We start from the raw sequence: 15,221 nt of genomic DNA, 5'->3' as shown, positions 1-15,221 counted from the left end.
ACTAGATATCAGGGCACTTATGTATTTATAATTATATGTATATGTATGGGTATGGCTATAGAAAGCGAACCAGGCGGAGAAGGGTGTGCAATTATTGAATAAATCAAGTGGAAAATATCAAGTTTTCAATGCACACAAAACAAGTGGATGCTGACTCAGAAAACTGGAGGCTTAGGCTAGAAAACCATGCCGGACTCGGATGATACTGTTGCCAATGGGCAAGTGAATTTAAATACATACTCGTAAGTGTATGAACTTGTAAGAAGACACCCTTTCACTCACAACCAGAACATTATGAGTCTTTGAACTATTTTATCCGCTGATCAGTGATTAACCAGATCTTTATCCTAAAACAGAGCTAAAGACAAAGCAAGAACAATGAGTATTACATTTCCAGTGAGCTTACTATACCTAAATATTTTGTTAATATTTGTTGCCGTATATTTGCACAGTTTTTTCACAGTTTTCAGTATTCCGTATTTAATCAATTGAACTTTATATGGGAATGTCTTTTGGTCTGGTTTTTTCTGACAAATTTTGTTTGATTTTCAGCTCCCACAATTTTGTTTTCGTTGACAGACACGGCCGATTGAACAACTTGCAGAGAATTTAGAATCGCTTTTCCCTCAATCAGTCGCTCAATCAAGTGAACTCGCGCGCTTTTTTACAGCAATTAAAACGCTCTTCTTGGGATTCTCAGTTATAGCCAAGTTAAAACCAACCAGTTCATCAAGCCAACCGACGTCAGCCGACTGCGACTGCGACTGCCACTGCGTCGACGTATGCAACAACTGCGACTGTGGCGGCGTGTTCCGTGCCTATCTAGAAGCAGCGCGAAAATCCGAATGCCGAATGAATGACTGCGCCAGTAACTAACGGATTGCCGCTAGCAGGGTCTGAAAAGAAGTCTCAAAGAAACCAAAACGGCTGAAACAGCATGATGTTTGGGGACCACCATAATCATTTTCCCTTCTTCTACACATTTCAGATATTGGTTTACTTAGTAAGATCTAGATTCATATCATATAAAAATGTATTACCTTAATTTATACACATGTATATTGCATGGTACAGCTTCCTGTAGTTAATTCTAATAATTGATATTCTAATTACGTACATACATATATAAATGTAATCTTTTGATATATTTTGTGGGCAGACCAACCGGCTTTTATATACTAAATGTGTATGTATGTATGTACATTTGCCTCTTTATATTAAGCCATAATTTCTCACAATTCTAATACATTAATAAAACATAAAACTGGCAGTAGCAAACGAGTATTTGCATTTGATGTACTTATTCTGCTTTCCCCGCCAGCTTTTCTAATCCTCATGTATATTCCACTTCTATTGAATATAATTTGTATATAATTTTATGCATTGAAACTATTTTTCCGAGCTGTAAGTATTCTTTGTCCGATTTTGATTGTAACAAATTTAGACACCATTGCTGGGCTTTTTGTGGCAGCCAATTTTAAAATGTTTTAAACTAATTCCAATTGATTTGTTTCAATGCAAGTTCCTGTACCGCCCAACTGAATTTCGCATTTACTAAAATAGATTCGTGCGTGATATAAGCACCAATTACAATTAGCATTCCGAGCGGACTGAGTACCGATGTGATTGAGATAATTGAAAAAATCATTTAATTATTTCGCGCATCACTTTTCTTTTGGTATAAATATGCATGTACAATACCAAATAGTAATCAAAATTAATAATTGATTAGATTAGCGTGCAAGAGAATATTTATGTTTGTTTTAATGCCTAACTAACTAAATTATACATTATCACACCCCAGAAAGCCATTTCCATAGCCTAGAATTCCTAATGTATTTATTTAGATTTCCAGGTCAGTTCCGTGTACATTCCAGCATTCCAGCATTCCAGCACTCCACCGCTGGATAATTTATCTCATGTTTTCTTTTACGTCTCCGATTACCATGTTTATCGGGCTGTTTTCTTATCTCAAACGTCTCTCTAATCATCTTGGCAGCTGATAGACAGTCAGATTATTATTTACGTTCTACGTGAATCAGTCCTTTATTCTCGGTATTCAAATAGTAAATACTCGCAGTATGTAACAGCCAGAAGGAAGCGTTTCCTGATCAGCATCAATAGCCGATTCGATAGAGCCATGTCCTTCTGGCCGTTCGATTTTGGGCGAGGAGACTCCTGTCCTTCGATTCCAACTCGATAAATTCTGTTTTGTCTATTTCATAGATACGTATATAGAAACTACGTAATGGGTATCTGAGTGTTTAGGGTCGTGTGGCTTGACTGGTTTTTGCTGAAATTGTTTACCAAAAAATAGACTAACTTATCATATATGTACAGGAAAAAACGAGTGGGAACGTTGTAAGTGGCGACTTTTATACCCGGCACTTAGTCAGTTTATATGTTACTTTTATGATTTATGTAACTTGTACAATATATTTCATACGTAATTATACGTCAACGCCAGAATTGGTATCCAAGCCGATGCATTGCGATGACTTCCGCATGGTGTTTCTCTCTCTCTCTTATTATCGCTAGGGGGAATCTCTCAATTTTGCTCTCACCTGTCATAAGAGATGGAAAAAGCTAAGAGATAAGGAGAGCAACCACGACCGCAATGCAGTTATGTTCTAACGTTAATTCTTTCACTCCGTTTACCATATTTTCCCCTAATGACCTATTTGATCTGAATTATAGAATATTTGATCGTTTGGTTTACACCTGTCTCACTCTCCTTCTCCCTCTCTCTTTTTAAACCAGCAACAGCCGCTCTTCTGCGCCAGAGGGCGTACATTGCACGAGGAAGAGTGGGAGAGAGAAAGAGTCAGCGCTTGAATCGGGGTAGCGTAGCCCCTGGAATTGAATATGTTCCTTCTGGCTTAAACGCTGATCAAATATGAATAAGATTCGGCAATCTGCTAGATATGGTAATTTTTCATGATTGTGCGTTTTTGTAGGAAAACATCCTATCTGAAATAAACTTGCATATATTGAATTTCATTTCTTCTGGCTATAATAGTGATCCGTTTTTATACAGATGCAGCATTCTAGATGTTCCCCTGTGATTCTGCGTTTTCGGTTTTCTCGTTTCTTCAAAATTGTGGATGAAACAGATTTTGACCGGCAGACGGACGTACGGACGGACGGATAGACATGGCTATATCGACTAGGATTTTGATGCTCTTTATGGGGTCTGAAACGCTTCCTTCTGGGTTCACAACAAAACTAATTTAATTATTAATTATTATAATTAATTAATTATATGAAAATGTGACGAATATTTTTGTTTATATCGGTTAGTCTTGATTTTAGCTGTAATCATGGTACTGCCCTTGTTTCAGCTTGATCGTTTAAGATTTAATGGTAGGTATGTGAACGCCAGACTGTCTGTCGGTGAAAAACAGAACGATATAAGGCGTATAAATCTATCTGCTCCGGAATCTCGTATGATCTCATGCGGATGGATTGCCGATTAAAATATCATAGTCATGCTGATTAAAATCAGCAGCCATCAGTTATCTCTGGCTGGTTCAATGTGCCTGCTGCAACCTCAGGGGCATTTCCTATGCCAGCACTGAGGCGAGCATTCCCAGCCGGTTGAATATACTTTGTAGATAGTCGCCGCGGCGTGGCTCAGACAGGTAAGCAAACAAAGGAAGTGCGAACGGTGTGGTGGCATATCCGGAGCCTGTAGTGCGTTTAATTATAGAATTTTGACCAAGCCTGCGCTTGCTACTTGAGGTCTTTGCACGTTGCACCTTCTGCTGTGGTGCTGCTGAAATGTGGGCTGTCTATGAAATATTAAAGATAATTATAATCATTGGCAAAATGCCCTTATAGACCCCTTACTGAAACTTCTTAGCTAAAGTATGGAGTATAGCTGGTTATAACTTATACATAACTTTAATCTTTGAAAATGCCTTCCACCGGAAACCGTTTTGATCCGCGTAATGTTCAATAATGTTGGATACAATTTGATTGAATTCACCTCCGAGCCCTTCGCAGCAATCTTTTATCCAAACACAATGAGTTGCAGGCTGAGCCTCATCCCCTTAACAAGGAAATGCCGTCAGTTGTTCGATACTCCCTTGACAAAGATTCTATCTCGTTTCCCCGGTTCCTTCCAAGCAATTTGTAAACCATCAAATCGCGTTAAATGCTCTTTTCCGGCCGCGGCATCTTTCCCTTTTATCTACCCATTCATCTGGCTGCGAAAGAGGAGAAACATGTCATTGTTTTTTGTTGTTTTTGTTTTGTCTTGGTAAGCGGATTCGCTTAGGCTGACGGAGATTCCCGAGTCTTTTTCCTCTTTCCCTTGTGGCTTGCACCTCGGACAGGTACAAGGACGACACATGGCTCGATAAGGATCCAATCGTTTGCGCTTCTTCCTTCCTATTGATTCGTTTTCCTCTGGGCTGTTCCTTTGTACGGCCCTGAGAACGACAACGGTAAAGAAGGCTGTCATCCGTCCATAAGAGCAACTTCAGTTCCTCATGGAGTTATGCAAACGGTTTTCCCCTAATTTTCCTTAATTTGTCACCAACAAAACACACTTCATGCTTCATGCTGCGCCTCGCCGACAACTTCCGTCGCAGCCATTCAGCCAATAAGTACAAATGACAAGACCCCGTGTCTAATGAGCTCGGCCATTTCACAGTAGCCAGGTTAGGTCAGATCTGACCCATTCGTGGTCTGCTCATAAAATGTCTGAAAAATGAGCATGTAATTTACGAGTTGTTGTTGAGCCCACACTCCCGGAAAATCTATTTCGATTTTTATTAGTTGAAGAAACTGGGAACTGGAACTGGAACTGCAACTGCAACTGGCTGAGAGCGTAATGAGGCATTTAAAATCGTTTCCGTTCGGAATTGAATACATTAAAATATTTATTTGTCATTGTTACCAACAAAACCGTCTTAGCGTTAATGATAGACATTGTAGTGGGTCCCATATTATCCTATTTAGTAATTTTCACTAGATTGAGGCCTAGTTCATATAGGGATTGAACCGAGATGTCAATGAAAGTAGGAAACAAGGCAGTTTTGGGACTAGGGTGGGACTTGGGACTCTTCCTCTTATTAAATTATTAACCTTTCTATTAATTAGTAACCGTAGTGGTATTTGTATTTTGATTGCATGCTTAGTTTCTTAGTAAGTTTAGTGCTAATTTTCCTCTAATGTTAGTCTAATAGCTATCTTTCTTGCATGTTCGCGTTTGGTTCGGCTACGCACCGCGCGTCATGCGGCAGCGCCCCTCGGCCGGTGGGCGGGAGGTGGGCTGCGATTTGCCTGGGATCCGCGCGTAACAGCCTTCTGCTGGTGTCACACGGGCCACTTGACGGTGCAGTAACTGCATCGCCTCTTGAAAGATGCAGTCATTGCATGTCAACGTCCAACGATATAAAAAAAAAAAAGAGTAATAGTACATAATATATATGTATAAAGTATATATCTAATTGTCATTTGTGCATGTAAACTTTTCTGGAATTTTTGCTGGCCACTTCGAAGCCTTCAGTAGTTGGAGACATGGAGCAGAGCATTGTCCTGCTGAAATGTCCACGAATCGCCATAATATTTTCCCCCAAAATCAATAAGAACGGTCGTCCAACGGTTGAAATTATTTTCTGACGCCTATTTTGGGGCCCTAATATCCCTATTTTTCACTCATCAGTGAAGATGATATTTTTTCCACTCAGGACTCAGGTCCCAAAACGGATGAATTTCGGTAAAGGTAAAGTGACATTCGCCCCACTTTATGTCGGGGAAGTAGCTGACATTTTACTAGCCTTTTTCGTGGGAAACGTTCTGATCAGCCCTCAAAATTGTTTGCACTCGACGCTTTGGTACAGGGAGGAGCCAGTTCGTGACAAATTTTTCTTTAACGGCCAAGCTTTTATACGCCGCTTATCGTGTTCTTGCAGTAATGGAGTTTGCCCCGGGCGAGTTGTTTTCCCGTTACTTTTTGGATCTTTTAAAACAGTTTGGATTGTAAAATATCTTCTGCTCATTTTGGTAACGATTTCCTGTAGTGGCATTTTGCGATAAGTTAAATTTTGTGCACCTGATTATCACAATAAGCCAAAACGCAAGCAAAACCAATCAATTTGATGCGACCACTAATTGAAGCTCAATGATTTCGTTCAGCATTACGAGGCGCGAGAGCTTTTATGAAATAATAACGGAACCTAATTCGATTTTGTACTGCACTTTGTTATTGCAAACAAGGTGAGCTTTTTGCAAGATCAGACCCAACGACGAAGTTCTGGCAGCAGATCGTAAACATTGTAGGCATTAAGCTTTTCGACTCGAAAGCTTATAGCTATTCCAATGAGGTTTTTTCTTTCAGAAAAGCACAGTGTAGTCGGCGGATCGGCTTCACAGGCCCACATCAACAAAGGGAGTGCAACTTTGGTAACATTTCCCATTTGTTTTTCTGTATAGTTTTAGGTTTTTTTGTGAAAAATTAAAGCTCATTTTCGTCCGTGCCATTCATCTAATTTCAAGCGTATAGCTTGCCATAACTTCTTTGATATCAATTCTTCTACTCAAAGCGAGGAATATAGGAATAAAATTCGTTTCCTTCTGTCTGTTAAGGTACTTTGGCACAACCCCTGCCAATAGCCAAATTTTCTGAAGTTTCCTCCGTTGTGAGTCCTCTGGAGCAACAATCAATCATAATTCTTTCCTAGTTTGTCAAGAAACTTCGCTTCACCTGGAGTTCGAAGGGAAGTTGGCGTTGTCTGTTATCGCAATGCAGTCAGGCAGTGCCAGTGCCTTGCCAGTGTCAGTGCCTTGGCAGTGCTAGTGCCATGCCAGTGCCAGTGTCACAAAGAGAAGCAGAAGCATCAGCTAAGTTCCAACAAAAGCTATTGACTTTCAGGTGGAGGTGTGGCGCATTGGTCTTGGTTTCGGTCGCACTGCACATAAAGTTGAGGGAAAAAGAGCGCCAGGGGAATAGCAACAATAACGGAGGACGAAAGCTGATAAGCATGAAAACGGAAACTCGCACACCGACAGGACAGAGCACAGCCATGAAAGAAGAAGGCCGGGAGCCTGAGCAGGGCAGAAATGCAACAGTTTGCCAAGGGATATTGACGGACCGAAGCTGGGTTGAGTTGCTGTCAATGCCATTGAAGGAATTCCCCGGCGTGTCCTGGCCTCTGTTTGTGTGTGGCCGCATGAAAACCCGATAACGCTGTGTTGATATGCAGGAACTCTTGCTGTTTATACCAGCCTCATGTGCACACATACACGAACAAAATCGTTTGCAGTGGTATCTGTGCACGGCGTGAAGATGGAGGAGCCGCGCTGAACGCGCTAACATATGATTGTCGTCTGCCTCCACCGAACATAAAACGGGATAAAGGATAACGAAGCGCAAATTTCAAATAATCATGAATATTACATGAGCTGCAAAAGTAGACAAACGTTCCGCAGACAACGCACACACACACACACACACACGCACACTGGGGCAAGGAAAGGATACGCCACGGAATGCGGTTAGTCCGATCCTGCTACTGTTTCTCGCCAGGCTTCTCTTTTCTTTTTTTTAGCGGCGATTTAAATAAAAATCATTCACACGTCCCAAATTATTTATTAATGGACATATATACATACATACTCGTGGTATGTATGCAAAAATCGGTAAAGGCGTTTGGGGTAAGGGGCAGGAGAGAAGGGTAGAGAGACCTACATATGGTGAAAGAGGTTACCGAACTGTTTAAAATCTCAAGATTTGATATTTTTCGTGTTGTATCCGGGGGTTTCCTGTCGAGGATGGGGAATAAGACATTGACAAGGGGTTGCTACCCCTGGATCCTGTCTGCAAATCGATTGAACGTTTTGCTTTGTTTGGTTTTCCCTCATCCAATGCGATTATTCAAATGTGATTCCTTCAGTTATCCCTCTGAGGAATTTAAAAAATTTGAACTTTTTCCATATTGGGCAGAATTTCGAATGATCATTATTTAACCGATATCTTAAGGGACGACTTTAATTCTTGATTCTTTATTTTGCAGCCTGTGAATAATATATTCGCTGTCTGGCATCAGGGTCCTTAAAGCACGCACCTCCGCAAAGGAGCAACCCACTCGAGTTGACTGATAGCACCCTCCGACTACACCCCCCCCGACTGCACCCTCCGACTACACCCTCCTTCGTGTGTGAATGTGCGTTAAATGAGAAGCCGGCAATGAGCTTGCAATAATGTGATAAGCGCAACGGAAATGAAAATAAGTATAAATGCAAGTGCAAAGGAAGCGGTGACACAGGCACACAAAGGGAAAAATATAAACAGAGCGGGAGCGGAAGTTGCAACAACAACCAGAACAGCAAAAAGCCCGAGGAGCACTTAAAGGCGAGAGGAGGTGCCACCGTGAACTTCAATAACAGTACGCAGAGCGGCAGAGAGGCGGAGAGGCAGAGCTGCAGACTGCAGACAGTGACGGAGCCAAAGAGATGGGGACAGCAGGGGAGCTCGTGTGCGGATCATCAGGCAATAAAAGCAGAATTGCCGGTGGAGTCAGGACCTCTGCACTCACCCTCTTGCATCCGCCTGCTCACATGTGGTGCTTTTTGCCGCAATTATTTTTATTGGTTCGGGGCAAAAATTTACGTTTCATATTTCCCGGCTGCACCGAACCGACTTACGGGAATGGCGTTAATTTCGTTACGGAAAATTTCAACGACTTTACACGAGAGCATGTGCGGCAACCAGACCAGCTTGATGGGAAACCGATTGATGAAAGGGGAAAGGGTAGTTGGCACTGCGGCGCCACTGCACACAATAGAGCTTAATATTGAAAAGTTTCGAGAATCTTAATTAAAGGTTATACCCGCAAAGACCTTCTTTAATTATGGGTATTTGTGCGGCAGTGGTGCTAAGTGGATGAGCCAAGGACACACGGCTACGGCGGGGCCATGTAAATTTGATCTCAACGCTTGAATGTTCTAATGCGCCACAAATGAGTACGTTGACTTATTTGTTTTTGTTGAATTCCTCGGAAAATATACATACATATATGTAATTAATTAATCCATTAACCTATCCTATGAAATTTCAATATGCACTCAATATTTATTTATTGACCACTTTATATGACATATTTCGTTTATTCGATATGCACTACATGCAGACATACAAACATCATTAATCAATGTACATTCAACAGACCAGCGCAAAAACCGAAGGAATTCGCACTTATTTCATAATTAAACAACAAAAACCAATTAAATTTAACTTAATCAAATTACAAATTGACAATTTGAAATGCAGAATCATCTACTTTACGTTCAAGCCCCTACCATTGAACGAATACATTTCAACTGAAACTCAATCGAGCTCATCGAGTATCGACATCTTTTAATGCCTCGGACGCAATCAATAAAAATACGTGTGAAAGAGGGCGGAGGGGCCGTGGGAATGGGCAGTCTTAATAAAAAATGTAAATTTGTGTAGAAAAATTCTACACAATAAATACAAATTGGATGAAATGTCAAGGCATTAGACAAGAGAGTAGACTACTGAAAGATGAAAGACCATAGGGAGATAGGGAGCATGGAGGTTAGAGTGAACCCAAGCGCGTGAAATGTGAATCGAAAATTGCCTATGGACATGGAAATCTTCCATGAGCTACAATGTACACAAAGGAATACGTACTCATTAAATATTCAGTTATATAATTCTTGTAGCTTTATTTACATCTTGCTGTCTCTCAGAACTTGTGAAGGGGAAAATCGAGTTGGGTCCATCCCAAAAGCCTTCCCACGCCTCATCGGTGGCTAAAACATGGCACAAATTCAATGGCATGCCAGCGTCCCTGACCATGTTTAAGTTGGGAACTCACGTAGGCCCTGTGACCCCCGGCTATCTGTCACCCCGTAGATGCCTGCTGTTTCGGTGGAGCGACATTATCCATTCTCTATTCGCTGTCGGTAAAAATTACGCACATTTAGCTGGTCGCCGTCGGCCAATGATGTTTTCAGCGCGTTGTCCTTTGCTTCCTCTTTTTTGTTCGTCTCGCTGGCCAGAGGAGGGACATGAATGTTTAAAGAACTCGCAGAGCTCATCGCTGAGATGCTGGGAGAGTAGGGGACTGGAGGTAGCAAGCACACGCACAATGAATAATTTAAAGACCCGAGAGTTCTGGCATCATCAAATAAATGCCAAATGAGCAATCAAAGTGCCATGAAAGTCTACATAAGCAGAGCCTTCAACTGATGAGAAGCCGTAAAAAATTATATGCAAGAAGTAGCAAAGATGAGAAGAGGAGTGGAGGAGTGCAGAAGAGCAGGAGTAGAGGAGCAGAGGAAGCAATGAAGCGCGTAAACAGCAAACAAAACCGAAGAAAATCATTACGGGTTTTAAAACGAATAAATAATATAAAACAAGCAGAAAGACTATCTTTGGGGAACACGCTTTCGATAGACCTGCACATGTCCTTATGAGAGCTTTATGATCCGATTTTGATCTCCTTCAGCTGAGCGATTCTATTGTGATTTTTGACTTTGAGTAGAGCAAATATAATTTATTACAGAGTAGTGCCTGCTTATCTGCATCTCAGCAGATACCACTAGGTTTTTTTAGAGGTAAGAACGATGGGTGTTTAATGGGTGGTATTTGTTTTCTGTTCTCTTAACTTTCATGAATATTGGTGGATGAACTAGGAGACATTTATCAAAAAGTTTTCACAATATTGGATAGCAGCTATCGATATTCATTCGGAACTGAGAGGGTACTGAAAACTTGAATAATGCTAGTTCATCTATAAAAAAGCTTAAATAAACAGATCATAAAAAACAGATTTCCATATACCCGGTACTGTTTTCAGAAATTCTTGAAAGTTAACTTACGATAATTTAACCAATTTAAAATTATTTCATTGACTCTGTTGGAAAAACCTATTAAAATAAGTAAAAGTTCACTTTTACGGTATTTGTTTCGTTTTTATACTCATGTTTTCAGAAAATTGACCGAGCTTCGGTTAACAGTATATTTGTAAACTTTCATTTCCTCGAAATTCGGTAACGTACGTTAGATGGCTCCGCGGACTTATAGCAAAACAAAATAAAAACAAGAACGGATTTTATATTTAACAACTCTGAAATTTAGCACTGAATATTTCTTATATATGCACTCATCTTTTACAGATAGTCCTACCCTATTCGCATAGTTTTGCCATTTTATACACCAGCCTCAAAAACCAATTCTGTTTTTGGTAACGTAACATCGGGTCACATTTTGGCTCATAGCTTCAAAATCGTTGGCTCGATTATTGTCAGTGAACCATTGTTAGGCTACACAATTACTATACAAATATATGTACATAACAAGTTATGTTTAAAAATTGGACTTTTTCATAACTTTTTGAAACATTCTTTCGTACGAATGAAACGCAACGTCAGAATGCAGATGCCTATTTATCAATATTTTAAGAACATGTTGGTATCACATTTAATATTCCACGCTTCCGTTTCGAACTCGTTCCCTGGTGTTCTTTCAATACCGCTTATAGTGGGGGCCCAATAAATTCGTTAGTAGCATTAACCACTTTCCCACTATCCTGCAGCAACGAATAACTTAAAGTTGAGGGTCATAAAACTTGCGTAGAGTCAGAATTTTCTTATTAAACTTATTGTTTTATTCCTTTTTAGTGTCTTTTCACTCAAACATACTTCTGAGCAAGTTATATACAAAAATGCTGCAGTTTTCCTCAGTTTCTAGAGCCAACTTCAGCTGCACGAGGAGTTCAGAAATACATAGGAGCATTTTTCTTTCTCAACTCTCGGTTTGAGCAGACAAGCGCCAGAGCAGGCACAGTTGTACATACCAATTGCTTATATTTCGACCATATGGTGCTTTGTGTATGGGACCCGGTCCTCAGACCCGACTCCTGCCCCCTTTGTCTTTTTCTGGATGTACATTTGGTGGCATTTATGGAACATTTGGTGCCCTGTTTTGTTTAAATAATATTTATCCATTGAAACGATGTCAATAATGGAATTATATCTACATTTAATTATGCTTGTTATTATGTCATTTGCCTAAACATAATAAGCTACCTAATTATAGCCCAAATAAAGTTGAAAGCACCATTCCAGTGGCTCTGAGAATAAAACCCGGAGCCCTGAGACCAATCCCAGGAAAACTTTAATCCCAAACAAATTTGCAAAATATTTGACCTCGAATCGAAATGACCTATTGCCAGTTGTGTATGTGTGTTGGGGCTCTGGCCTGGTGCTCGGCGCACAACAATATCTGTTTAATGAAAAGCAATATTCCTATCTTTGAGACTATGGTTATTGTCTATGATGCAAATAGGAGCAGCATTGTGCGCGGCATATGAACCGATACTGAAGTAAAAATATGTGGTCTTTCAGGGACGTGATGCAGTGAATACGCACCATATGTACATATGTACATCCACACATATGTACGTATGTATGTACATATATGAAACGTGAACTGCACTTTTAGCTTACTTGGCCAAAAGCCAATTTTCAGACAAAACGCATGCCAAATTTGCCGAAACGAAACGAAACGAAACACGAGAAATAGCTAAATATTTTATGATATCGATGAGGGAGGCTGTCGCTGTCTGGTCCACAGAGAAATCCCACAAACAGGCAAATATGAGTACAAACAGAGTTTGCGGCTCCTTCGTGCCGCTCGAAAAGCAGTTCAGCAATTTCAGTGCCAGTTAGCGTTAACTGTATTCAAATGTGCTTTTTATACACATTTTGGGCTAAGAATTCCTTTTGAATTGCATGCCAGTTAAGGTTTTATTTATATGTGCATGTATATTGTTGCATGACATAAATACAGACATATAGTGGATGGAAATTGCTAGTTTGAGAAATCAATATTTGTAGTGTTATAGAAATAAATACATGTATTATACGATTTCGCAACTTTTTTTTTATCACAGACCTACAAGAAAGCGTATTTCGTATTCCTTATACCACTGATCCTCGTTTATTGTTGCGATTTTTTGATATTTTGTGAAATATGACTCCAGTTGCGTGAGGTCCACGGTAGGGTAGGGTAGGCTACTGTTTTCCCCCTCCACAGTTTATATTGTACATATTTCCCCATGGAAGCCTAAAAGTATTCTTTATTCCCCACTACAAAAGCTTTAAACTCACCTGCGCTCAGCTGATGGTGGCCACTCCCACTACCACTACCACCAGTGCTGGCTGCAACTCCACCTCCACCAGAAGCAGGTCTAGAACGAGGACCAGCACCACCTTCACCGCCTTCTCCTCCGCGCTCTGCGCCATTGAGTGCCTCAATGGTAGAACGCTTCTTGCCCCTCCAGACGCTGACGCCACAGCACTCGGCACAGCAGCAGAAGACAAAGCCCAAAATCAGTAGTGTCCAGGCGGAAACCATTAGCACAATGGTCGAGGTGGATCGATAGCTGGAGTTCTCTTCCTCAAACAGCGCCAGCCTGCTGTCTGCCGTGCGATTGTCATAGCTCCCGCTGGGGTCCAGGGCCTTGGCATAGAAACCGTCCACATTGGCCAGGGCCGCATAACTGCTGCCCACCGTGAGCAGATAGGGCTGAACTTTGGTCAGACGAACTACTGTGAAGTTCGACATGATTGCAGCTTAGTAACTCAATCAGTCAGTCAGTCAGTCAATCACTCACTCACATAGGCAGCCAGCGAATCAATATGCCAATTTATTATAATAAAAACGTAGTTTGCTACACGAAATATAGCGAAACGAGCAACTGCCTCGCGAAACGTGACTGTTTCTTAGGTTACCCGCCAGCAACTGGGGCAACTGGGCAACTGGGCAACTCGGCAAATGGGCAACAGAGAAAAACGACATCCTCTACATTTTCATATATTTATATACGTATTTTGTTCTTCCTTCTCGATGTGGATTGGCTTATTTGTCGGTGTGTGAAAATGCCCTGGGAACACCACAACAGCACCAACAACAGACGGCAGTGGTCTCCAAATTTTGTCTCTGCCGGCTTTATGCCTGCAATCTTCGTTATCACGTTGTGTATTTAAGCAGATAGATGGAGAGACAAACAGACGGATATACGGATAGACGGATAGACAGGCGGCAGCGCCAGCGTCAGCGACAGAGACAGAGCCAGAGACAGAATCTCATCTCTTGTTTAAACAATATGGTATATGTGTTAACGCCTGCGTGCGAGTCTATCCAGCTGGGCCTGTTTTCAGGTTTTCTTTTTATTAATTTTTGACTGACTTTTGTTTAATTGCGAGAGTTGCCACGACTCTGGGGGGGAACCAAAACGGCTTTGGCGAGAGCGGTTCGCGGTGATCGTCAGAGCTGCAGCTTTTAGGGCCAGCTATCCGTACAGTTATGAGGGACCTGTATAATTATCACATTTATGACTAAATTCTGCTAAATTTGTATTATATTTACAGTACAACGTCATCTGAAAGGTTTATTTTTATCACCCGTTCTAGGTACTATTATTAGTATTATGGCCAGTGTCTGTTCACTGCGTTTGCTGTTGTCCGGGGCTTTTGGAAAAATGTTCGGCACCGCTCTGGGCTGTGGTATGCGCTAGAACTTGGTGTAAAATCCCGTACATGAACCTCTTTTCTATGTTAATATATACATAGATCATCAACCTTCAATGATTTGGTAAACATACAACTAATTTTTGATGTATGTATTTTCTGAAGGAATGGGCAATTAAAGAATGGTTTGAAAGGTCATTACAAGTCCTCTTTGCTTTATTGTAAATTTGTTGCCATTTACCGAAAATAAATGAATATAGATTTCATTCAATATCGAAAAACTGATTAAGCACAAAAAAATCCATATATATAATTAACAGGCTTAAGCCACCCATGTGACAGTAAAATTCTCTTTTAAATGGCTTTATGTTATACCAATAGATATTAATGGGACTCAAATCAGGGATTCAGAAAACCTAATAAAATACAGTTAGTAGGTGATGGAAATCTTCAAGAGCATCCTCTATATTCTGATTCAAATGCCGAACAAAAATGCCCCATCATCATACAATCACAATAAGAAAACCTCTAAAATAGCTAAAGGATTACTAACCAAACAACTATTTCCATATCACGATGGAAATATTATCAAAAACATTGTTACTATTTGGATGCAAAAGAAGACTTAACCTGAGCCTTAGGCAAAGCTAAATTTTTAGAGAAAATTTAATATTACTAAACATAAATTTGAGTTCTACAAGTATGTGTTAATA

General features: G+C 40.6%; 1 protein-coding gene across 3 annotated transcripts in view; it reads right to left on the bottom strand.

Moving 5' to 3' along the window:
* comm3 overlaps positions 1-13,791 on the bottom strand; it is a 30,421-nt gene extending 16,630 nt beyond the window's left edge. The window contains exons 1-2 of one of the 3 annotated variants that reach the window (XM_033382239.1): positions 13,653-13,788; positions 13,147-13,587 (exon numbers count right to left, since the gene is read on the bottom strand). In XM_033382239.1, coding sequence (XP_033238130.1) covers positions 13,147-13,393 — 247 coding nt within the window. In that variant the 5' untranslated portion in view covers positions 13,394-13,587; positions 13,653-13,788. Of the gene's footprint in view, positions 1-411; positions 712-13,146 lie in introns of those variants that run through there. The other 2 variants (XM_015187064.2, XM_015187065.2) reach the window with 2 other exon arrangements.
* Between the last annotated feature and the right edge of the window lie 1,430 nt (positions 13,792-15,221).

Source organism: Drosophila pseudoobscura, chromosome X (genome assembly GCF_009870125.1).
Source record: "Drosophila pseudoobscura strain MV-25-SWS-2005 chromosome X, UCI_Dpse_MV25, whole genome shotgun sequence".
Classification (NCBI taxonomy): domain Eukaryota; kingdom Metazoa; phylum Arthropoda; class Insecta; order Diptera; family Drosophilidae; genus Drosophila; species Drosophila pseudoobscura.
The sequence above is the reverse complement of the archived record's forward strand: the minus strand, read 5'-3'. Positions and strand labels throughout refer to the sequence as shown.